A 26411-nucleotide genomic window follows, 5' to 3' on the forward strand; every position below is an offset into this window, starting at 1 on the left:
ATTTACAAGGGCATAATGCTTTAAGCTGTGATTGGTCCTCTTGACAGCTTGTTAAACAGTGAAATAAAGCCATAGTGAAAATAAGTCCTTTTTTTAGCCAAAATTGAAGAAATAAAGCTTTTTATGAGACAACTGTCCCCTACATATCCATCCATGACCACCATGTGACTGTGTATTAGTACAGTATGTGTATACTGGCATGGCTATGTACATAAATGTCAATATGTGTCTTTTTGATTTTCTTCAGCCCAGCCCACTGTGGTGAGTGCTTTTCCTGTGGGTATGTTTGGTTAGCAGTATGTTCAGAAGGGAGAAACTTGAAAGGAAGTCAGGATATTGTATGTCTGACACCTCCTACTCTCACATACGGGAGTTATGCCTGCACAGACTGATGATTCTCAAGTGACTGTGTCAACAAAAATGTGTTAGCATGAGCATGTGTGAGAATGATGCTACAGTATACCACAGTTGGATGTTCTATTTTCTCATTGAAACTTTGAAATAATTGTACCATTTGTTCCCCATTGCAATTGATTTTGCTTGGAACAGAAAATATTTACCCAGAGTTTAGAAACATCTTTTAAAGGACAAGTGTGTAGAATTTAGTGGCAGCTACGGAAATAGAACATAATATTCATAAGTGTGTATGGTCACCTGAGAATAAGAATCATTGTCTTTTCATTACCTTAGAAATGAGCCCTTTACATCTACTGTACCAAGGGAGCTGTTTTGCTTTGCAAATGTAAAGTGCTTTATACATAAAATGTATTATTATTATTATTATTATTATCATTATTATTATCCATTGAGGCCCCCTTGCTGCACTACCATGTTTCTACAGTGGCCCAGAATGGACAAACCAAATGCTGGATCTAGAGAGGGCCTTTCAAGTTTTTTGCTTAGTTGACTGTAATCTGCAACCTTGCTGCTAGATGCCACTCAATCCTACACACTGGACTGATGAAAACAAGTAATCAGCTGACAGAAAATATGAACAGTTTCTCAGTGTCTGCAATATTATAAACTTATCACACACTTATGGTTAGAAAATGTTGTGAGTGAGCAGGTGCAGTGAATTTATTTTAACAGCAAGCAAACTGCCAGCTTGAATCAAGGATACTGTATAAAGCCGTATATAGTGGCATGTTGAACCAGCAACATACAATATATATTCACAACATTAAACATTACATAATCACACAGAGTCACTCACATCTCTGAGGCAGCCCATGAAGTTGTTGCTGACCGGTGATCCAGGCAGATCGGCAGTGTTGGGGCTCCCTCCGATGTAGAAGAAGTCATCAGAACCCAACATGGTGTAATCTTCCTGGGTGTAGCCAGTGGTGGTCAATATACCATCAACTGAGATGGTCACCTGGCATAGGCATGGCCCAAAAGAGACAGATGAAAGAAGACAAAGAGATAGGGAGAGAGAAATACAGCAGGGATAGAAAGAAATACAGAATGAAGAGAGAAGAGAGAAATTAGAAAAATGAGGAGAAAAACAAGGAAGAAAGAGGATTAAACATCAGTGATAGGCTGGGCCAACCCCTACATGGTATCGCTTGCTTGGTAGCTTTTGGTGCCAGTCAGACTGGGGGCTTTCACTCTAGAGTGCAGTTGCTAAAAGTCAACCAATGTAATGGTGCTGTGCTCACTGTATTATTGATGGCTGCGATAGACATACAGCAAAAGAAGCCGTTAACTGTAGCCTAAACTGGATTTAGTGTACAGAATAGATAACTTTAAAAAAATACAAGTAATAAAAAGCCTTATTTTGTTAGCATGCCATAAAGTAACTATCACAGCTATCTAAACCAAACACACTGAATCAATGTTTTCATGAGTACAAATATCTTACAGGGATTTTTTTTTAAATATCAAATGAGCTTTCCCTATGACTGACATAGTTATTCTTCCACATTCCTTTGCAGAGCCAGTCCTCATCCAAGGAACTCCCAGTCAAAATAACTTCCTTTTCAATATTTAATTGCCTCAAGTCGTGTCTTTAGTGCAAGGTTACACATTCTGAGCTGAGTGTTTGATCACTTGCAGAGCAGAAAGCATCAAGTGGAATCAAACACAGAGCTGCAAGCTGATAGTATAAGATAGTGTGGACTAAAGTGCAGGAACACGACTGTTATGCTCCCAAAAATAAATAAATTAATAATATGATACGATGCAAAAAGCGGTTGATTTTTAAGGCTCCCCTAGGCTTTTCTGTGAGATTGCTGTCTTTTTTGCTTCCTTCTGAGCTCAAATGGTGTTTTGATATCTTTAATATTAAGTCTCAGTACTAGTGGAACATGACCGGATCAAACAGAGTTTTAACCTAAATTACACCAGCATGTGTAGTTACTACCCATGTACTGATATAACACTAGGCCTTACAAACTGAGGTGAAGCAACTGTTTTATATGTAATACCAGTCACTACCTTGTCAGTTCAAAGAGGACCTGAAGAATGAATAAGAATGAGACATGAGATATACTGAGTTGAAATTAGAATGCATCTCAAAGGAGCATAAGTATTTCCTCCTTTTAAGTTGTCATCACAAATATAAACTTTGTCTTTTTACATTATACTCATTACAATGTGACAAATTCCAGTGCTTGTTGAAAATGCTAATAAGTACAATTTGGCTAATTGTATTACATCATGGCTGTATTTGCTATCAGCTATGCTGTGATACAAAACAACCCTGCCAAACCATGCTGTTTGAGTTGGGAGAGACTTTTGCAGTTAGTGACCAATTTATTGTCTAATTATTCTAATAGAGCTGGCCTGGGCAAAAGTGAGGCACTCCAGTCTCTGATTCAACATCTGTTATTCTGCATAAGTGTACACAGCATGAATACAGCTCTGCAGGGAGCCGTGTACACCACCATCTGTTATTTCATTATCTTTGCATGCTCAAAAGTGATGCTAGCGCAAACTACAACCTTCATTTCATCTCAGGTTCAACTTTATATTTTGCTCATTTGCAATGTGATTATGGATGTGGGGATTTCTTTGCACGTTGAATCTACAGACAAGTTCCTTTAGTGTGGTATTGATAAGATTGCTTTTTAAATAATACACAAAACATTAATTTCTATATATAAAAGCGGAATATATAGAAACATTCTAAAACAGAGGGCTAAAAAGAAACCTTAGCAACTGCACTCAACAGATCAGTCGCCCCAGCTGAGTACTCATCGATTTTCTTTTGACTTCTTTGTTTTATGTTTTTATTTCATTTGCCGTACTTCCCTTATTAACAGGGCAACTCATTTTTATGTCTGCTGTTGCTACTTATTGAGAAAGAGGATATTGGCCAGATGGATCCAGCAGGAAGAGTCTGCGGTTGACAGTGGTGGTGTGTTGGGGTCGTCTTTGGAGATCTCTGATGAGGCTTTCAGTAGGGCCATTTAAGTGAGGAGCGAGACCTTACTGGTGGCTAAGAAACCAAGAAGAACAGGGGGAAGGAAGTCTCGTGATACATTTAAAACATTTTGGCCAAAGCCCTTGGTATAACCGCTTCTCAATGTAATGGGACAGGATTTGAGATGTAAAAGGATAAAGATGTGTAAAGTTTCTGAAACGCTGAAGAACACCATCGTATTTTATGGCAACATTAGACTCTTTGTTTTCGGGAGCGTATGTTTTGTGGAGGGTATTTTTATTGTGGATGGATGTGCGGGGTAGCTGCCAGACACCTATGAAGTTCCCAGTTCAAGAGGGAAAAGGAGAGATTAGCAATGTTTTTGTTCTCTCTTTCTTTCTCTTGCCCTCTCTATCATTCCAGATTACACCACTTTAGTAGTTCAAAGCTTTTAATGCATGCAGTATTAAGGAAACAATGCTCGGGGCAATCATTTTATATTCAGCGAGTCGCTGTGTGATCAGAGGTTGGATCTAAACAATAAAAACCCCACAGAGACAATATGTCAGAGATCCAAAACAAGCACATGCATTATTAGTTCAAAAAATGAATAAAATCAAAACAAATATCCAAGTGTTTCCTCTGTGGTAACTTTGTAATTATTCAGAAGAGTTCACTAGTTTTTTGCTTCTACCAGACTGCACAATCATCCCATTGAGTAACATTACAAGCAGTTGCATCACTGGCTGGAGGAGAGAAAGGGTGATGATATCACAGGTTGCTAGTTGAAATACCTTGGTGCTGCCTGCCTGGAAGCCATACAGTATGAAGGAAATCTGCATGTGTCCCCATCTCAAAATGTTTGCTGCAAAATGCAGACTGAGCTTTCTAAAAATGAACCCCAACAAATTAAATATTAACGGATAAGGTTGGCGATTTATTATATTTTTCTTGTGTGCAGAGCCAAACCAACAATGAACTGATCTACTTGCAAGTGTTGTGCGTGTATCCAAAGTCTGATGTATCGTACCCCACTGTGCTGTAGACTTCCAAAAACTATTAAAGATACATCAATGAGCCACACCGTCACACTGACTTTGTACTACTTCTCAGAGGACTTCAGTAAAAGTCAAGATTGTGATATGTAGCACAACAAGCCAGTGAAGCACTGTAAACTAAACGGTGTCCCCACGCATACACACAGTGGTGTCTGCCATAAAAGAAAATAGTCCCTGGAGGTTGAAAATGTGATTGTTGTTATTAATCTTTGGAACCATTGCTAAACAAACTAATGTGATCATAAACTTTGGGGCAAAAAAACATGTCACCCAGTGCAGATATGGACAGATCCTGCAAATTAGGAGGGCCTTTCTTTCATAAGACCTGAATATTAACATATATAAAACATTTGAATGTGCTCATTGGGTACAATTGATTTTATAACAAAGCTACATAATATTTGCAGTTAGCACACTACATGCACATGTAGGGTTATTTATATGACATGCATTTCAATTTAATTTTGATAATGTGTTATTAATGTTATTAAGGTGTTAGAGAAACCATATGAGAAGCTTGCAGCTGGGGAATGATTCTGAAAGAACATTACCCATTTACAGTTTCATTATACTTTTTTCCCATCCCTGGAATAAGCTTATTAACCTGATAGTAGTGGAGGTAAATCTGACACTATAAAGTCACTTTAAAGCAAAGTTCCACTTTGATAGGACATGGTAATATCTGCAGAGGTGAACTTCAAATATTAGCTCCCACTGTTATTTCCCTACACTTAATGATGATAATAGCTCACAGGTAAGATTAATGGTGGCTGAAATGTTGGATCCAGGTCACTAACTGAAATACCACCTGTGTCTGTGTTTCCATGATTGTGACTATATTCACAGTAATCAAAGTGATAGAACTAAAGCTGTCCAGAGTAAGGACATCCGATTTGTCCACAACTGCTTGTATGGAAGTATTTCTTACACCATTTTTTCATTAACACAAAATGACAGCTTAGCACACTGTTTATAGCATGAAAGCATCTGTGATGATTTTTTTCTGAGAAAGAAAAGCAGACCTCGGCAAATGCACAATGTGGCCTGATAATAATTCTTTGTAATTGTGTGATCACAGTCTTCCTCTTAAGCAACACCTTATAAATACTACATGTGGATAATGCTAACTGGCTCATTAACACTTTCCTAGCATTGTTTTTTGTGCTTTTTCCATCGTTTGAACATAATGCCTCTGGATATATTAAAATCAATAGAATTGAGAAAAAGACATGTTTACAAATATGACTTTGCTCCACTTTTCACAGGTACCTAAACAAGCAATGAACATGGAAATGAATAGTATTTAAATAGGACAGTACAAGTAAAACAATGATCTAACTAAAATCTCACTTGCTGTTTCTGTTAGACCTGTTGTTTTCTTTTCTTAGCTGCTTATCAAATGTTTCTTTAGCCCAGTAAACACAGAAACCAAACAGACCTGGCTGATCTGTACTGAACCTGTGTGTCCAAGATGCATTAGAAAACAGACCAAAGCTGTTTAAAGCTGAACACTGTGAAAGGATTGACTCAGTTCTAAGTTCAAACTGTGAGAAACATTTCATTTTACCCATCCACAAACTGCTGAAGCGGCTGTCTGAATAGGCCTGTGGTGGGGGCATAGCTTATGTGATGTTATTAACCTACTTTTTATTCAGTCAATCTTTCACTTCTCTGCTTGTTTCTCATAAAATAGCAACTGCCTGCAGAATAGTGCAGTTTTTATGATGGGGCTCACATACAGTGCATGGTGAACTAGAAGTGCTCTCTATGTGGAGTCCTGCAGTGTGCTCAGCTGAGCGTGTCACTGGCTCAATAACCATATCTGACTCCATGACTGCAGGCTGCTGGATACTGAGGGCTCTGTAAAGAAGATCCCCCTCTCATCAAATAAACAAGGTTCAACATGATTCCAGCTGTGCTGGGGATTACACTGATCACACATATAGTACACTAAATAGTCTTATTGAATACAGTAAAAACAATAACACTGTAGTTGAATTGATAAGACTAATCAGATCGTCTATACACTGAAACCATGTTTAGTACTCATGTTTTGCACACTCAAATGTAAATAATACATGTTTGGTGATGCAGCTAGATTACTTTATACTATATACCAGGGCTCCAGACTAACTTTTTACCACCATCATCACAGAACTGTCCAAACTACTATTATACCTGCCCTGAAGTGAATGTAAACCATCCCTAAATCAAAGTTTTGTTTCTTTACTTTTTAAGAGCAAGACAGAGTTTGCCTGGGGCCCTCAGATTATTAAATCTGCCCCTGTTGATATAAGCTTGTAAGTTTTAATAAATGATTTACTTTAAAGTTTAGACATGTTGCTTTCAGTAATTGTAAATGTTTATTTTGCAATACAGTTTCATATTAATGTAGCATGTTATGTATGCTGCTTGTTGCAGTCCCATTTCTGTTCCTGATAACCCATGCAGTCAGTCTCTCCTGTATAATTGTTATTAGTGTCTGTATATTTCTTGTTCAGTATACCCCATTGTTAGCTTGCTTAGTTGAGTCAGTAATTCATGCCTGGCGAAAAATAAAGCTGTCTACTCACATTTTAGAGAATGCAATTAATATTTTTTTCTCATTAATGATGTATTATTTCACCATCTGTGAACCATCCACTATTAATCAGGATATAATTTTTCATGACCCCATCCACAGTTTAACCACAGTGCCCACAGATATATCTGCAATCAGAACAATGGAACGCATCACTTCAGTCCATGTACAAGTGTTTAAGGCTTAGATTATAACAAAAAAAGAGCACAATACTATATTGAAATGGTCTAAATGTTTTAGCTCACATAGTCACACACAGCCAGGGTAGTCCTGTGTTTGTTTCTTTAACCAATGGTACATATTTGTGATTTACTGCAGGCAAGCTGTTTGTCACTGAAGGCAAGAACATTTGAGATATTGCTGAGTAGCCAGCCAGTGATAGTAACTATAGTAATAGCACAATAGGACACAGTCCCTAGTTCTCTACATACGAAGAATGCTCATAAATATGGTAGTAATTTAAGCCCTGACTATAGAATAAAAAAAAGAAATGAAGAGTGAGGGACAAAAAAAAGGTCAGCAGCCACTACTTCCATAAAGAAGCATTGAAAAGAATCCAGCTGGTTTTGAAGGGGCTAGGTAGAAGTATCAAAGCAAGTCTTCAAGCTTATGCTAGCCATAACCCCGATATGAAAAGAAGGAAATGAAGAATTTTACACTATATGGTATTTGAAGCTATATTATGTCAACCTTTCAACACATACAATGAAAAATAGCTTTGTGCGAGTCACCCACTCTCACGGTACATACATCTTCTATTCAAGAGTATAGATGATGTTCTCCTTTTCATTTCCCAAAGGCAGTCATGATTTTCAACAATCTTTGCTTTGAGTCCAGTTTCTTTGTCAGCAATTTTTGGCCTTTGTGAACTCGTACAGTAGAGCCTTACCAAGTACAGACACCAGTACCTTTATATACTTAACGACATAAACCATGCAAAAACGAGGCAGCGCGCTTACCTTGAAAGTGCATCACTTACCCTTGTTGGCACTACATCTGATTACTGTCAAGGATCTTTTTACAGGGAGAAACAATGTGTTATATTTTGGAGTTAATGCATTACATTTTATAGGTTAAGGCTCAAACATGAAACGTGTCATACACACTGAAACATCCCGTCAGGTAACAGGATGCTCGGGAGAGAAAGAGAAAGAAAGGCTTCCCATCCAGCAGTGGACTTCAATAGGTGTCTGGCAGATCATACGTATGGGGCCACGCAATTATTGTAAGATATGTTCCTGTCTTTCAATATTAAATAACCACCTTGAAAATGGTTTGGTAAACTAAAATATCATAGAGCGTTGAACGAAGCTACATCCCTAGGTTAGTAAAGCCATGAGGGAATTTTGGGAAGTGTGGGGCGAGTACTGTTTTGGTGACTGTTGATAAAGGAAGGGAAGAGAAGGGGGGGCGGGGGGCAGGGAGCTCTTTAGCTGTGTGCCGAAAAGAGTTAAAAGGGTTGGAGGGTGAACGAAATCGGTTAGTACTTTTGTAAGTAAGGGAAAGTCAGACACAAAAATGGTTGTTAGTACAGTTACAACAAAGGTTTGATTCAAACAGTAGATTAGTAACACGTTTGTTTTAGTAAATTTAGTTGAAGTAGTAGGAGTGGGTGAGGATTCTTTAAAAGTCCTCTGCAATTTGATTGCTCAAACCAGATCCAGATTTGGATTGAATGTGTTATTTCATGTGACAAGGGTTTGTTTTGGTTAAGAAGAAACAAAATGAATCCATCCAAGTTAACAGGGTGACACACAAGCCATGCACTTAAACGGAAAGATGACAGGAATAATGGGAATGGAGGGAGAATTCCATTAGACACAACACAAACAGACCAACTATTAAAGAAAGAAACAAAAACAAAAATCTGGCAAGATGCAGCAAAAAATGGGGAAGTAGTGGGTAAGTAAATTGAATTGCAGGGCACCACAACAACAGACAAATGAGGAAAGGAAGAAAGCTTACAATGTTAAGGTTTTTATTTGGACAAGTATGCCAAAAAAAAAAGGAAAGGAAAGGAAAAAAGAAAAAAAATCTAGACACGTGTACAACAGACTGACACGCGCTGGGCTAGAGCAGCATTTAGACCCTGTGAGGATGCGGATGGTAAGACGTTCTAGCCAGTAGAAACATGCAAACAGGGTGCAGGAATACAACCACTGGATACTGTAAGTTTGGAGGTGGAAGTGGGACAGGATGGGACCAATGTTATCAATCACAGATGAAATCAACGGAAATGAGAGGGTTTTTTAAAGAATAGGGAAAACTGAAAGGAGAGAGAGGAAATCCCTGTCTTGGTGAATAGAGCAATTAGTATTTAAATGGTTGGATATATTGTATTATCAGTATCTCTGTCCTCCACCTTAGTGTACTCAGTCATGACTGTAGTTCTTATTATGCCTCCACTATAATTTTACCACAGCGTTTCAGATGTGAGCTCAAAATTGCTTCATCACTTTTGTCAAATTTGAGCAAAGACTGAGTGAGTCACTGCCAGATACAGTGGCTCCAACATACTTATAGGAGTTTATGATGGATTAGCCAGATTTATTACTTGGGCATCAATCCTCTATTCACCCAGAAAATGAAAATCTGTCTCCCCTCTGTACTTTTTCCCGTTATTTTTGTTTCAGTGAGGTAAAGTGTGAGGTCAGTATTCATTTTAGTAAGTTAATTTTGAAGTTAAACTTATATAAATAAAAAAAGGAAAAGAAAGTAAAAGAAAGAAAGAAAACAACAAGAAGGTGTGGCTAACATGTTTTATGGCCATATTGATTATATTAGGACAATTGATATATGTATGTATATATGTTAGCCAGGATATATACATATGCATATATACTTAATGCAATCTGTATATCAAAAACAACAACTGAAAAAAAAGAAAGAAGAAAGAGAAAAAAAGATTAGGAAGGAGGGTCAATCTCATCATGCAAGAGGTGAGGCCAGTAAAGTATAAGAAGTATAAGTTAGTGTTAGTGTTAATGAGGGGTCGATCACACACAGTTCAGCTTTCTCCAGGCGGTTCCCTTTATGGTCTGCAGCAATGGGCAAGAGCTTCATTTATTGATCGGAAAGTCCAGTGAAAGCAAGTAAGACTGACCACAACTACATGCCAAGAGTGGTCTACCAGTGTACATTACATTAGCAGCACTGTAATAGATTCAACCTAATGACAGTTTTTAAAATAAGATCCTGCTATCATGTTTTAGGTATTAATCAAACGACCTTTTACGCTCATTCCTGCACCCGAGTTCAGCCGACTATTACCACATTAAAGCACTTTAATAAGTGTGTATGTATGTGTGTGTGTACGAGAGGGAGCACGGGTCTGGGAACAGCTCCATCTTAATCATAAATCAGCCTAAGGCCACTAATGGGATCAAGCCCTCATTTGAGGCCTACTTTACAGTGAGGGCTTTGTCCACTAAATCAAGAGTTGTAAATACTCTTCATGACTCCATAAAGCACAGGATGGCAAAGCTAGATAACAGGCTGCTCCATAACAGGCACAGGTCCATCTGAGGACACATGGTACCATTGCTCTCATGTTATTAAAAAGTTGGGAAAATTAATGATTTTTTTTTTACTTGCCCTCACTGGAGTTGCCATAGAGGATATTTGCCTGCTTGAGAAGTCTGCTGTGTGCGCTCACTTTATAGGGTTCTTCTAAGAAAATAAATCAGGAGCAAACAGATAAAAAAAGGAAGGTACTCAATTGAGAGATATCTTGCATTATGATTCTTTATTTCTTCATACGGATAGTGTTTGAAGTAAAATAACAAATAACAAAAGTAAATTAAAAAAGGAGGAAGATAAACAGCAAAAAAATAAAATCTTAGAATTTAAGTTGTATATTTTTGGGCAGACCTCTTTGGATGAACACAGTAATTCTTTTCAGGAAGGGGAGAACTGGATGGTAATAAAAAAGCAATAACATATATAGAGAGGGCTAAAAGAAAAAACAGAGGTGGAGTTTTTCAGCTACCTTGGAATTGATGGCGGATTGTACTTTCAGTAAAGCAAACAGAATAGAAAGAGGTAACGGAAAACCCAGGGCAAACCAAAGTATAAGACAATTAGAATGATATCTACCATATAATGCAGTTTGTTTACCATAGCGTGTCCAATGCCTGCGTGCTTCAGGAGAAAACAGGGGGAGGAGAAAGAAAAAAATAATGACAAATCTTTAACTCAAGAAAACACACCTCAACCCCAAAAAGGTGGAGAAAGAAGAAAAGAAAAATCGCCTTGTGCAAAACCAACTTCTCCTCTCAATAGGCAAATAGATTCTCAGCAAAAATTCAATGTTATAGGAAAATATAATTTCAAAGAAGGTATCTTTTTCCTACAGCTAGGTAGTAAAACATCCAAATAAAGAAATAAAGAAAGCAATTGTACAACTATTTAGTTTAGGGACGTCTACAAAAAAAAGATATAAAAGAACAAAATAGATAAAAGGATAACAATACATTTGTTAGTATGTAAGTCGTAAGTTAAGTAGAGAAAACAACAGATGGTTCACATTCCGTGAATGACACAGTGTTAGTCGTTGAAATCATAAAAGGTAAGGGAAAAGAAAATTCACCAATGAAAAGAATCAAATTGGAAGAATTCTGAAGCTTGTTAGTAAAAGAGACAAGAGTTAGCAAATCAACTTCCACAGAGGGGTTTTGGGTAGTTTTGATGGGGGTGTTTGTTTTGAGCAGGGAGGGGAATGGGGGAAAAGTACATCAGTATTAGTATTCACTCTGATAGGCTATTCTGGACAGCGGGCTTGGCTGGTGGTTGGGTCTACTCCATTTCAAAATGATGCTCTTTAGGACTGGGCATGGCCAATCAGGTTTTGATGACTCAAAATGTGCAAATCCCTAGGCAGAAATTCCCCAAGTTCTCAATAGTGGTCGAATGTGATAGAGGCAAGAGAAAACCAAAAGGAGAGGATTACATATTAAATATGGACACATATCAGCTCAAGTTGGTAATGGTTAAAACTACAGTGCAATTTCAGTGTTATAAGTAGAGATATGAAACAATCAGGGGCTGACAATTGATTTTGCATATTCTTGAATGTGAGAGAAAGAAAGACTCAAGTATAGAAAAGGAAAGAAGGAGAGAGGGACATTGTATGTGGAATTCTGGTATCAACAGCATCCTGAAAAAGAGAGAAATCTTCATTTAATCATTTAAGCCATTTCCAAAGTAAAGAGCAACATTGGCAAACCCTTGGGAGAGATAAACATGGGAAATAGAATATGAAATGGAAATAAATCTATCAATAAATGAGAAATCATGTCATACATGTTATGCCTCGCACCCGTAAATTAAATTATGCCCTTTCCTTTATTAAAGGTCTGTATTATTTAGCGCTTTGTTGCCAACTTGCAGAACATTTACATGTAAACTTTCCATCTTAAAACACCATCTCACGCTTCAGCTTTATACGTATGTGGCTAGTTGGAATATCACAGTGAGGTAAGAGAGGTAAGATTTAACATTGAGATCTGCCCTGAGCTTTCCCTCAGGAGGGAGTGGACATCTAGAGGACATCTTATATCTTGATCTGAAGGCTGAAACTGTCAGCTGCTCTGAGTGATCATATCTGACACTCAGACTTTGGGCAAAAGAAAAGGTGAAGCTATGGGGTTCCACATATTAGGAATAGGACCATTTTCTCTGTTGGAATTTGCTATTTAGAGGAGGTAGCTTTCCTGGCTTACTGTGAATACATCAATGTAAAATATGAAGCATAACTACAAAGCTGCAAGTCCACATGTTGAGATATATACAAAAAGATGGAAATTGCAATCATGACATTAAGAATAGGGGATTCAGATTAAGTATATGAGGCTGGTTTGTCTACAAGCATGTGTATATGTAAATGTGTCCCTGTTCATGTACAGTACAGTATATACAGTACTGTGGGTGTGTGTGGGATGGATTACCATGTGTCCGTGTCATTTGTGTAGGAGCTGAGTGTCAACCATACACAAAGTCATCCACATGTGGCGATCTGAAGCTTCGCACACACCCACTCTTTGATACAAGGTCATGGTAAAGTGCAGTCACCGTTGACCCACTTTGTCTAATGACTTCTTTTAATTTGTTAATTATGTGAATAAGATTCAACAGTGGGTGTGAATTTGCATATCCACACCACACCGCTCCACACTCCCGTTTATCTGAGCTTTCAAAAACACCTGATACATCAAAGACCGGATATAATGAGCTCAAACGACTTTGGGCCTGACAGCGGTTTATTAAGTAAGAAAAACGCACGCTTACAAAAGGTGACAATGACTGTGGGCTTCTCAAAACTCACTGAAAGATAGTCTGTGATACGCAAATGGAAATAAAATTAGATATACTTAGAGCAACATTTTGAATTATGTAGGATTTAGATCCCTTGAAGGTATTTGATGTCTAGATTTTGAACTTATCTCTTTATCAGTTCTTTGACAGAGCAGCTCTATAACTGGGATAACTATATCCTTAAAATTGGTAATGATCTCTGAAATGACATAAAGTGATGGCAGTGAGTTAAAACAGGGGAGGATGGAAATGAAAAGAAGTGTTACATTTTGATTTTAGTATAACATGGTATCTGCACAGGCCTGCACCAGTCACTCTATATGGTTTTGTGAGTAAGCAGTACACCAGTTCAAGTGTCAAGGGTCAAGTAGATGAACAGATATGATGCTGACCAGACAAAGAAATACAATAGCGAGTATCATCTATGTATGTCTAACCTGAATTCAATGAATAACTACATTTGTACTCATTGTTTTACTGCTATATTGACTTACATTTTGAATTGCTTGTTTGATCTATGGTGATGTCTTGATTCACCATATTGTTCTATTGGAATGAATTGAAACCAGTGCAGTGCCTGTTCAAAATGTGCCTGTTCAGAACACCCAATAGCTTGGCATCTGGTATTGCTGCTTCAATGCATATAAAAATGATTACTGTTGATGTGAGGTGTGAGTGACTACCAACAACATGAAAGAATCTAACATTCGGTTATACACAGATGTTAAGTGTTGTTATAGTGAATATTTTCTCATTTCATGTAAACTATAGACTACATTCAATACATAATGGAGAGCTTTTGAAAAAAAAATAGGCATCCTAAGATAAAGTGGATGTATCATATTGGCCTGTTGGATCGTTTATTTTCTGTGGCTGCAGTTTGGATCATTTCAGTAGGTATATTAGCTCTAAAGATTTGTGCTTATTTGAGACAAACTGGGTTTGAGCTGCCTGAGGGAAGAAGCTGAAGAGTCTGTCCATTCTTCTTCTTAAAAGCTATGTTTCATTTTTTAGAGCATGACATGTGAAAGAACTTTTCTCGAGCTGATCTGAAACTAGAAGGTGATGTGAAAGCACTGCAGACTGAGATTGTTGGGTCATTTATCTCATTCATAGGCTTTTTGTTCCAGAGAAAGCTTTAAAACACTCCCTGTCCTCACTTTGGAGAACAATGTTAATATTTATATTAATTATGTATAGGCTATACATGTGCATGTGTGTGTATGTGAATGCATGTGTGCGGTGTGTGTCTAGGTGATTCATTGTCCCTCAGGTAGTGGCATGTTGAGATATATATATATATATATATATATATATATATATATATATATATATATATATATACACATATATATATATATATTGTGCAGCAAGATGTGCCTTGTCTCATTTGCTTATGGAGGTTTTTTGTTTGTGTGTGAAAGGTTATTATGTAAATGTTTCTTATTTTAATGAATGTTTTACATTGAAGCAGGAAGCAGTAATCTAGTAGTCTGTGTGTGTCTCTCTCCAGCTGTGCTTCAAACACAGCACTCACACATGACAAAACAACAACAGTATTTACTGCTGCATTAGTTGGATGTAATGAATAAAATGGAAAGGAGAAATGCAGAGGAGGAAAATGTAACAGAAACTAAGAGTGTATGTATCCACAGTTCATCATCTGCTGAGTGTTTGATGGTTGTTTTGTTTTGTGCTTTAAAATGAAACCACCGTGAAACAATCAGAAAACAACATTGTATTTCTGTCATTCACAGGCTTTTTCTCCCTCAGAGAAAGCTTTCCACTGCTGTCTCTCATCACCAGGGTTCTCTCTCTGACACATGCTTGTGCTCTCAGCTTGCTCACCCTCTCTCTCTCTCTCTCTCTTCCATTTTTTTCTGACAACAAAATCTAACTTTCAATGTTATCAAATGGATGGATATCTCTTGGCAGAGTGATACAGTTCTCATGGTGACATGCAGTAGCAGATGCCAGAAGCCCCATACTGTGGCTGCAGAGCAAAATGTCTCACTTTTTACTTCTTTATTCTAAGTTTATTAATATTAAACATAAATCATGTGTCCAAATTTCATCTAATTCAACAATAAAGTTGATCAGATGAATGGTTCTTGAGATATACGAAGGACAAACATATACACATACAGTCAGATTTCTTCATTTAGTAGAGAGATTATGGAAATGACCTAGTATTTTAGGAGTTCTACTATAGAGTTTTTAGTTATCCAAGCTTTCCCCCTTAAAATAAAGTCTGCATAAGCAGTTGGGCTGAGGTCATGATTTGAATTGTAAGTAATTCAAGTGCAAAATGAATGAACTCCCTGACTAGAAAGAAGAGAAGCAAAACGAGCCACTGAAACTGATATGTGAAACTAGATGTGTAGGGTTAGATCTAGAGGCACAGCTAAAACACAAGTCAGACTTTTTCCTGCAGGCTTGAGAACAGTAAGCACTGCTGAACTGGTGCTCCATTGTCAAGATCAATTGTGCAGAAAATTAAACTTTTGTTCTATTTTTGTTATCAAAGCATAGACAGAGAAGTATGATAACTAGTTGGTTTAAAGAGGTCTGCCATGATTTTCCTCTTTTGTTCTTCTCTGAGATGTAAAAGAAGGAAGTGTGTGCAGTACTACTGTAGGATGAGGGGAGGGAAATGCATGCTGATTCCTACAAAAACAGGGCATAAGAGAAGAATACATCCTTATTCCACTTTGGCTCTGTGTTTCCTATGAAATTCAAGAAGTTTCATTTGCACTCATCCATCTCTGTTAGCTAGATCCCAAATCCAACTGGAATATGTTTTGATTTTTATCGGATACATATAAATCAGGTCAATTACTTGCAAAATAACAGCATGTTACCAGTTCAGTTACACCAGTTAAAAGATGAGCTGGCAAACAATTATCCATAAACCAGCACAAATACATTGCTTAAAACAATTATTTATGAACTACAAGCAAGACAAAAGTTATCTAATTCATAGGGTCTCAACTCATGCTGCTGCCTCATTAATGATGATCAATGCTCCGTCAATCCCACTGATCAGACACACTGCACGTTTTGTTGACGCTCTAATGAGATGGGGAGAATGACAGCTAATTCCAGTGCAACTTAGTCATCATCACAAGGGACATAAGACAGGAGTGAAAGGATATTTCTTGTTTACTGACAAAGTTACAGTTAGGATAAGAAGTCTTAGACAGATGGACGCATTTACACCTCTTTAACATTTGGCTATACTGTATTTCTGGCTTTATTTCAATCTGTGTTGAATGCTTCTTGGATACATTTACACTTGGCTTGTTTGAGATTGGATAGCTATCCGATCCGCCCAAGATGCACGAAGTGACTAAGTGTAAATGGGGTCTCTCTCATGGTATCCCTGGAGTACCAAATTGTTTTCCTCAGAAGGAAGCGAAATACAGTGCTGAGAAAATACAGTGAATTGACAACAAATGAGAGCACCAAAAGAAAAATATGGCAAGGGGTTTAGGAGATAAACAACTACAGTACACAAGAGAGAGTTGGAATGCATAAATATCCAAAACAGACAGACTCAGCCCTTTATGTACCACTGATTTTACTCTGACAGTAAATTTCCTCTCCCATGCACTATATTTGTTTCAAGCCTTAAACCCAACATGCCTGAAGCCCCTGCTGTGACAGCCCATCACCCTCTCTGTAATTGACCCATGAGGGAAAACAAAGGCTGTGAATGCCGATGTCTGTTAATGGAGGATAAAACTCCTGGTCGTGTAAACAACCACGGGCCCAGACTAACAACTTTGTGTTGCATCTGTCTCAAAGGACGCCCTGGGCTAGGAAACCTTCATGTATTAAATATTGGGAGTAGGGAAAGAGGATAAATTAGCTCATTCTCAATACTGTTAACTTGGTAATTCACGATCTGAGTTCTGTGCCTGTACATTTCACAGACAGGGTTGATATACCTCTGTCAACATGAAGAAGATGATACGTGGGATGACAACCAGAGTTGACTGAGCTGTAAAATGATATTTTTTGTTGAGTTGCTGATCTTTTACGCACTCGTCACGCTGGACGTTACTGAACTGTGGCCACCAGCGAATAAGCTGAATAAATATTTAATGACAAAGCTGTGAAAATGATCAATGGATTGTGCAGCGGAGCCAAGATTCCCAGTCCAGATAGATTCATCATTGTAACCGAGAAACTTCTAAGACTGATGATTGTACTCTCATAAATTTCCAATTTGAGCCTTTAGAAATAAGCGATAAAAGTGATATTAGGAATAGTGTTATGGGGTGGGAGGGGTGAGAGAATATGTGCTATTTGTCATTGGGTGAAAATGTCATATATGTACATACTTTATACATATATTAAATATAACCTTAATCTTTTGGCTGTATAAAGTTGAGCATCCATATAATACACAATACATCCATGTGCCTTCCTGAATATTTATGCTTGTGTGATATATCAGGTGTCTCTCTCTAGCACAGATACTCTGTAGGTGACCCTGTCAGATAAAAGGGAGCAGGGCTTCGATTCAGAATAGCTCTTTCAGGTACATTTGATTCTGCGTTCATTCCAATCATCCACCATTCACTCTAGTCTGCCTCTCTCTAAGTCTGGCTCCAAGTAATGGAAACTGGCAGACAGGCTTCAGGTGCAAATATAAATGTCACTGCAATTACGGTAGAGAGAAGTCTGCAAACAAACAGTGTGTGCCAGTGTGAGCTTCTGTATAGGTGTATGTGTGTGTGTGCATTAAAATAGCAGTGGAATATATCGTGTATGGCAATGCAAATGGTCATAACTCTCTCTCTTCATATCATCCCCATCTCTGACTGAATAGCTCCGTCTCTCTTTTGTACACTGCTGAGCTCCCCTAGGATTCCATCAGGATATGGCTATACAATTTTACCGTGAAGATTTATACTGATCAACTACTTTTTTTTTTTTTTAAAGAACCTTACAGGTACATTTTTCACTTGATTTCACTGTATGTTCATTGTGTGAAGTAAACAATCTTACATTGTGTGTCGGACTATTTTATTCATTTTAAATTCTGCCTAGCATAAGCTAAGTTTGGACTCATCATACTATTTATTGTTTTTTTTTCTTATTTCTATACAGTTAGACTAACCCAGGAGGACAATCTTCACTACTCTATGCATCTAAAAGAAAATTAAGACTGAACTGAGGGCACTCTTCTAATTGTTTATTGCTTTCATGCCTTCTATTGGCTGTGGTTAAATACAAATAAAATGCAAGAACATTTGGAAGAATCCAACTAATTATTTCATGTGAGGGAAAAAAAACAAACAAGGTGATGAAATATTGCAAGGTCTTTTTTCAATTAAATTGAATTGAAAATGTTACTTTAAAGGGGAATTTGTGTTATTTATTCTACTGTGCCACCTTTTATCTTACAAAGTCTTCCACCATGCTCACAAGTCTGGTTTTATCCCATAATCTGTCTAAATATCTTACTGGTTTCTGTCCAAGCAACATTTTACTGCCTGTTTTCACCTGTTTGAATGTGCTAATGGTACTTAGATTTGTTATCTGATTAAAGGTCTATGAGACAGAAGGATGAATAGACATCAAAGTGCTGGTGCAGGTAGTAGCAAATGACAATGATGAGTGAGTGAATGTGGGAATGCTGGCAGATATGCTAATGCAGTGTAAATGTGATGCAAATTAGCTTTTTTTCCCTCAAATGCAAAGAAGCTCTTAGTGTTGGTATCAAACAGCGGCACCGTTTTTTTTTTCAGAATGAGGTGTTTGCACATTGGGTGGGTGATGTACAGACAGAAGCTGTGCTTTAGGCGGTGACCTCCAATCACACGTAGAAAGCAACAGAATAGAGGGGAGGGAAATCCCAAACAAACATTCACCCACATGCCAACTGTGCCCCTCCATCTCCTCTCAGCACGGCTGGAACACATTAGGAATACTTAAACTGTCATTGGCAGTAAACAGAGCGGATTACAGAGGTGTTAGCATGTCATTATGTACATCAAACAAATCCACTACCTCTGCCTTCCTTGAATAGCAATTCATATCACCAATGTAAGTGTGTGCTGTATGTATTGGCAAAGACGAGTGCTCTAAATTGCATTTTCAGGTCGGTTACAAGAGGTTCAGTTTGTCAATATGCTAAACACATTGTCCTGACCTTATTGAGATGCTAACATGTAATTGGTAGGAACTAATCCACATGATGTAAGTGTGGGATGGCCATTACATGTAAGCCTTGATTTCCAGAGTGAAATTAAAGGTGTAACCAGTCATTCATTAACTCAATTGGATACTTTCACCCAGCAGTTTAACACAATTACTTTTGTTAGATGTTTTTTTTTTTCCTTTTGCACTTGATTGTATGTACACAGCAGGTTTAAGAGGGCCAAGACACAATGGTTTCTTAATGCTGTTTTCTACTAAAAGGGCATTTCAATCATTCTTTTATCAATAATATCATAGTGCCTTTCTGTAGGACCTAGTTGTGGGGAAAGGGTTAATGGAACTACTGGAGTACTGCAGCCAGGGACGATTCACTACCCAACAGCATAGCAGACACTGTTGCTAAGTGACAAATTGCTGGAAAGAATGGACGAGAGAGACAGAGTGAAAATGAGAGAGGGAGGGTGGAAGAAAGAGGGGCAAGAGAGGGACTGATTGGCTCTCTCTTAGGAATTCTGGCTGCATCTTGGAGGAAGGTTGGATGAGAGGGGAGGGAGAGGAGGGAGAAAGGGAGGCAAGGTAATTGCAGTTGATAGCGCTCTACAGAAATGCATGGCAAACAATCTGAACAAGTCAGGATGGTAGATATGGGAAAAAACAACAATAAGAAGGAGGGCATCCAGGCATCTGTGAGTATTGATTGAAGGGGTTGGGCTCATATAAAACAAATGTGATTGTTTTCCCACCATGCCTTACTAGATAAGACATCCCTCTTAAATATGGTGATGTCTTAATGACTGGGATTACAACATATCAGGTTAAACATTATACAACATATACATTTTCTAATGAGATGAAGCTTTTAGAAGACAGCACTGCCACATTAAGACCTTACAACACTAATAAATGGCCACGATTCCCTGTGATGAATTTTTCAGCATGCAGCAACCGCGCTGCAAGTGTTTCAATTTCAAAGCAATGCATGTTTTTTTAGTGGTTTTCCATCCCTTAACTTGGTCAGTCTCTGTTTATAACACCCATGCAGCAGTGTGGGTGAAAGAGCGTATGCGAGGATGGTGTGAGCACCAGATTTTATTATGTATGGAGGACATGCAAGGAGGCTAGAAGAAGTGTAGTCTGTGTGTTCTCAACTGAATAACTATGTTTGCCTTATTGGTTTTTATGTAATGTTGTCTTTCTGCTTGTAAAGTTTGTGTGTGTGGAAGGTTTTATGATCTATTATTGACTTTGAGGGTGTGCTTGAGCCTCACAATCATAAACAGCCACACATGCCTGTAGATTCATGATGACCCTTACTTTCAAAGTTACTTGTTTTTAATGATGTGTTTTTAGTGGTAGGAGTAATTAAAACAGCATAAAATGAAATAGAGTAGAATATATTTTTTTCTCTTTTTGAAGAATGATGTTGTTACTGCTAATGTGTTAATCCAAATAAAATAAAATAAACCCCTCCTGCTGTTGCTAGATAGATAAAAGACAACCCTTCATATAAATCCGGCATACAGCAAAGCACACATCTTTACGCCTTACTCTATGGATTTTCAAGGCTCTTTAGTTCAAAAGTAAATAAAAGAAATCCATTTACTCAAAATTGCAGTACCTCACTGGATTCTGATATGGTTCATAGCGGTTACTGCCTATGTGGAACAGATTATCATTCTCAATGTGGCCTTTACTGAACTCGATCCTGATGTAGATCAAAGCTCGCTTGCTCCGGCTGAACCGAAGGCCGGCAGTTGAACCTCAGGGATCTGCATTCATCACTTAAGAAACATGAACAAATCTGTTTGATCCATGCATTAATCCAATAGGTCCACCCAAGGTCCAATTATATGGAAAAGAGATGTGTGTGAGTTGAGGGGCTTAAAGAACATCAAGGTACACTGAGAGAGACAGCCAGCCAGAGACAAGAGAAGGACGGATGATACTGTAGGTGAGAGTATAAAAGCGAGGAAGGGGTGACAGTGATACAGAATGAAAATTATGCTAACAAAAAAAAAAAAAAAAAAGGAGAGATATTGAGTTCAAAGGACTCTCTCTCTCTAGATGCTGGCAAAGCTACTGGCCTAGTTCTGTGACACATTGGGATGTTGAATATTTCGGTTGTAAAGTCACATTGGGGAATTAAAAGAAAGCCATTCTCTGTTCTCTTTCTCTTAGAAGAGAACAAACTGTTGTCTCTCTCCCAGTGCTCTCACCATGCTCCCACTGCTCAGATACCCCTCTCTTAGATAGCAGCACTAAACTTCATTTCCCTCTCTGTGTAGTGAACACAATCATTTTCTTACACTCTCTACTTCGACACAAGAACACATTTCTTTTCCCTTGGCAGTATGTACCCCATATTTCCTCCGGCTGCAGCGTCCTGTGGTATGCATGTGCTTACTAAGTATACAGGCAGAACGATGTGATGTGATGTGAAGTGATGTGAGGCGGTTCTGATTGTTCCAGTGATCATGAGCATGGGAGGCTGGTCCTCCAAGAATACATTACTATATAGATTACTGTATTTCTACATTTATATCTTTGCGGATCGAAAGTATGGCATCCCACATTTTTACTTGCATTGCTATAATCTCAATAAACCATGGACAAACACCAAACCGTTGACAATATTGTACAGGAGTGTGAATGAGCCCTACAGACACCACCACAAAAGCTAAATTACAGTCAACTACAGAGCAGCTGAGTGAAACATTCCCGTCATGCACTGCAGGCAATTCTTTCACTTATCTTTTATTACATTATGCGGTAGTGTACTGTGTAGCGTATGCACAGTGCACTGATTTTATTTCTACCATGGTCTCTCCCATTTGCCAGGTCTAAAGAAAGCATCTTACTTACTGCTTATGTATCATGATAAAAAAAGGGTAGCAACAGAACAGGATTTCAAACAAAAATAATAACTAAATAGATAATACAAATAATAAAAGATGATACATTCTGAGTGCAACCAACTGTGTTACTTGGACTGGCATATTCATTCCTGACAATAGGAATATGGACCACAATAGTAACTTCACATTAGTGTCTAATCATAACTAAGTTGGATTACAGAAGCAGCTACTTGCTCTGTTTGCTGGTTTTAAATTGCAATGCTATGGAAATAATGAGTATGTGACAGGAGAGAGAGCTGATGAATTAAATCAGCTGACTCTTGTTCTTTTCTTTTAATACTCCTATATCACTGCTGATAGAACATTTGTGTAAATCTAACATTCGAAGACAATACATTAACCACTAAACATTCATCAGGAGTCCCACTCATGATCAGACACCAACTGATCTGCACTTGCATTACTGCTCAACTGCAATGTACACAAACGGATCGGTTGACATTGAGTTATTGCAATGACAGTGATGGGTATGAACATAATACTGGCACCAGTGGTTTTTAGTTTTTGTCTAAGCCATTCCCCATTGAATTGTGACTGATTTATCCAGTTGTAAATGTGATAAGGTATCCCTGCAAGAACACAGTAATATGTGGATTAGTGCATGTGTCGGCGGAGCTTTCGGAAAAATCAGAGGGGGATTTGAAATAAATCATAAAATTGATACTCATAAAAGGTACAGTACAGTAGACAATGAGTAGTGTGCATGCATTAACAGAAAACCTATTACTGCTACAGTTACAGTATGCTGACTAAAGTGTCCTTGCACTCTTCATACAGTATTTGACCTATTTTCACAATGTGCTCTGTTTTGGTGCAGTGTTTCAGATATATCTATCATTCCCCAAGACACCCAGATATGAGGGCTTGCATCTCTGTCTTTGCCCTTCCTTTTCTCTGCAGTGTGTTTAGGCAGTGTGTGTGTGACTCTGAGGGAGAGTTAGGTGAAGGGTAGCCACCAGTGTTGAAGTCTACAATATTTTCATGATGTTATAATATCATGTCAGGGAGAGGACAGGGAGGGATGAAGAGGAAAAGATGGCTGCCCTGCTTATGCTAAGTATTGTATGTGTTAGGTGGGGAGGGATGGGTCTATTGTGTGCATATTGTAGGGAGGAGACTTGCACTGATGAGAGGTCAATGGAAGTGTCCTTGCCTGCCTATCAACAGTACACCAAAGGGATTAGCCAAACTCTTCAAACCTACACTGCACGCACACGTGCAGTACCGTGAGATGCCACCAAGGGGAGCTCTGCACCTGTGATCATTTGTTAGGCACATAGCATACCCCTTCTCCTCCCCAACCCCCTCCCGTTCCTCTCCTCTCTCTTGGTGGAGAGTCCCTATCACCTCACCTAATTCTGTCTGCTTCATTTTATCCCGCACAAAGCTGACAAATTCATAGGTTTTGTGAAGAACGACGGTGAATATACACATACACATACACATACGGAGGGAGAGGGAGTTAGAGAGAGAAACAGGCTTGAGGAAGCTCACAGGCTTTACTTATTTTGGAGCTTACTGATGCAGCAGTAGATATGCATGACGTTGCATGAGCCATTATAAACACCAGACAGAGAGTGGATGAGACTTTTGAGACCACAAGGGCTGTACAATAACCTCAGTTGGAATCTAATGCTTTTGTTGTAGACTGCAGGCAATCTTCAGCATATGATATCGTGTTAACCACAATGGGAAGAGCAGCGGAGAACAATAACGCTGTGTCTGTGTGGGCGCGCTGTTTACATTCACAGTTCTATTTAAAGATAAGTTGATTTAATTAACAGTATTTTTAGCATCTAAACCCTGACAGCTGCAGTGGGAAGGGCAAGACGTTCATGTTGTCGGACAACTGTCTGCAATATGGATTTGTCAATTGTCAGTATGTATAAAACATTATGAATCTTTATGTCATTTTTTCTTGTTTGGAAATAATAAACAAGTCTGTGATGGAAATTTCTGCCTCCATAGATTATTAAAAAGAGGAGAAAAAAGCTAGCTAATTTGTAAACTATAATTCGAATGAACAGGCTTGCTATTAATACAGTCTTCACAATTCATATAATGGTTTATGTGTCTTCTATTTTTTAGAAAGCCATATTCTCAATGTACATTCATTGTATATGATGTTAATTGTCATATTTTTCCCATGCTTATGTAAAACAGACAATATAAAGAGTAATGTTGTTTTGAGCACCAGCTTATGGGTTATTATTGGATATTGTTAAGGTCTTTATCTTCATATTTGTCAAACCAAAGATCAAAAGTTACTTCACAGACTAGAAATGGTAACTATAATGTAAAGACATTATTTGGTATTAACTTTAGCTGCTCAGCATCTATGGGATCATATGAATGCAAAGGCATGCGTCTCAAATCTCGAATTCACCCAATGTGTGTAACTGTGTAAATTCATGTGTGTTCTACGAGACCTCAAAGCATGCAAGTGCTCATTGATCAGCATGGTATCAGCCAGGGAGTAAACACAGGGTCAGAGGTGGTCAATGTCATCAATACCTCTCTCCTCGTGTCTCTCAGTGGGATGGTCCAGTGTAAATCTAGAGAGCTCTTTAACACTTAGGCCGCCTGTTATGTCAATTACAATGATCCGCTGGGGATTCAAGCTGTTTTGCGAGTTAATGGAGATCGCCTGGACAGGATGGGTTGGGTGGTAAGTTCTAGTTCATAGCATGGATGTGATACAGGCACATTTGATATCTGTTCAGCTGCAACCTGCACGACAGAAGACTCAACTCAGTTAACTAATATAATCTATAATTTTATAAAAGCAATCTTGCATCATTTTAATTTTAATTGTTCCACAAGTAAAGTGAGATTACCCAAAATGCAATATATGTGCCTGCTAGTTTCAAGGAAGCAACACTTTATATGTAAATTCTGAAGTGATTTAACTTTGGATGACACATTTAATCACTTGCAGACTTCTTCCCACTTGTTTAAAATTTCTATTCGAGTTAAGCTTTATATTAATATTTTAGATTCACACTATGCTTATAGAGCAGTTATGATCCAACCTATATTTAATAAGGTTGCAAAAGTATAATTCAATATCTGGTAGTAATGGTACTGCCCCTGAATTGACTGAAAATGAGAAATGAATTGCAACATATTTTATTGTAAATGTTAATACAGACAGATAGGTGGGTAGATAGAAAGACAGGCAGGCGGCTCTCAGTTTAGTATGTGTATGTGTCTGTTACTCATTTGCCTAATGGTCATTATGTTGCAGTTGGTGGTAGGTGGGTAGGCTCATGCTGTAAATCTTTAAAATTGTGTTGGCTTCCCAAACTCATTAAGCCAGTCTCACTCTGCTGATCACACATATTTTCTACAGGATAACATATTTGACCCAAACTCTCTGCGTGTGGGTCTTGGAGCGCGTGATCATTTTGCCCTTATCCTGAGGCAAGTACAGCATATGCAAATAAAATCAGCTCCACAAATCTTGGACCATTTCCATGTCTAAGTTTCCACACTGAAATATATATTAATATCATTGTAATGTGACAGAAATTGCAGAGTCTAGTTGGCATGGAAATTCCCCCCTATAATTTAACAGCACTTAGTACATGTTAAGAATCACTTTGCTCTCAGGTTGTCCTTTTTTTTGCGTGGGGAGAGATTTCTTTAGTGTCTAAAAGTACAGGAGTTTGATACGATCGCTTGTTTTTCATCAACTTCCAGCGAATGTTTTTGCAGGCGCACAGAAAAGAAGTTGATTCACCATCTTTGTGTTAATGCATTCACATCAGGCTTTTTTTGCATTCGGGGCCGCTTACAATGCCCATTATTAGGTCTGACAAGCCATTCATTCCAATTACAATTACCCCAAAAAATGTGAAGAAGTAAGCACGGCAAGTGTAAGTGAAATTGATTGTATCTCTGCTGGTATCTGCAACTGCCTATTGATGACCTGGTTCATCCTGAGAACCCAGCACCTACAGAGTGTATAGTATGTGTATGCACTTTGCTGTGTACTGTGCAAAAATTAA

At 38.2% G+C, this 26411-nt stretch overlaps 1 protein-coding gene across 15 annotated transcripts in view; it reads right to left on the bottom strand.

Moving 5' to 3' along the window:
• The window catches only part of nrxn2b (neurexin 2b), a 592634-nt gene that overhangs the window by 362122 nt on the left and 204101 nt on the right, over positions 1–26411 (bottom strand). For 6 of the 15 annotated variants that reach the window (XM_053343291.1, XM_053343292.1, XM_053343286.1 and 3 more), the window contains 2 exons: positions 11120–11143; positions 1214–1375 (listed from right to left, as the gene is read on the bottom strand). In XM_053343291.1, the coding sequence (XP_053199266.1) occupies positions 1214–1375; positions 11120–11143 (186 nt within the window). Of the gene's footprint in view, positions 1–1213; positions 1376–11098; positions 11144–26411 lie in introns of all 15 variants that reach the window. The other 9 variants (XM_053343297.1, XM_053343295.1, XM_053343290.1 and 6 more) reach the window with 2 other exon arrangements.

Source organism: Scomber japonicus, chromosome 22, assembly GCF_027409825.1.
Source record: "Scomber japonicus isolate fScoJap1 chromosome 22, fScoJap1.pri, whole genome shotgun sequence".
Taxonomy (NCBI): domain Eukaryota; kingdom Metazoa; phylum Chordata; class Actinopteri; order Scombriformes; family Scombridae; genus Scomber; species Scomber japonicus.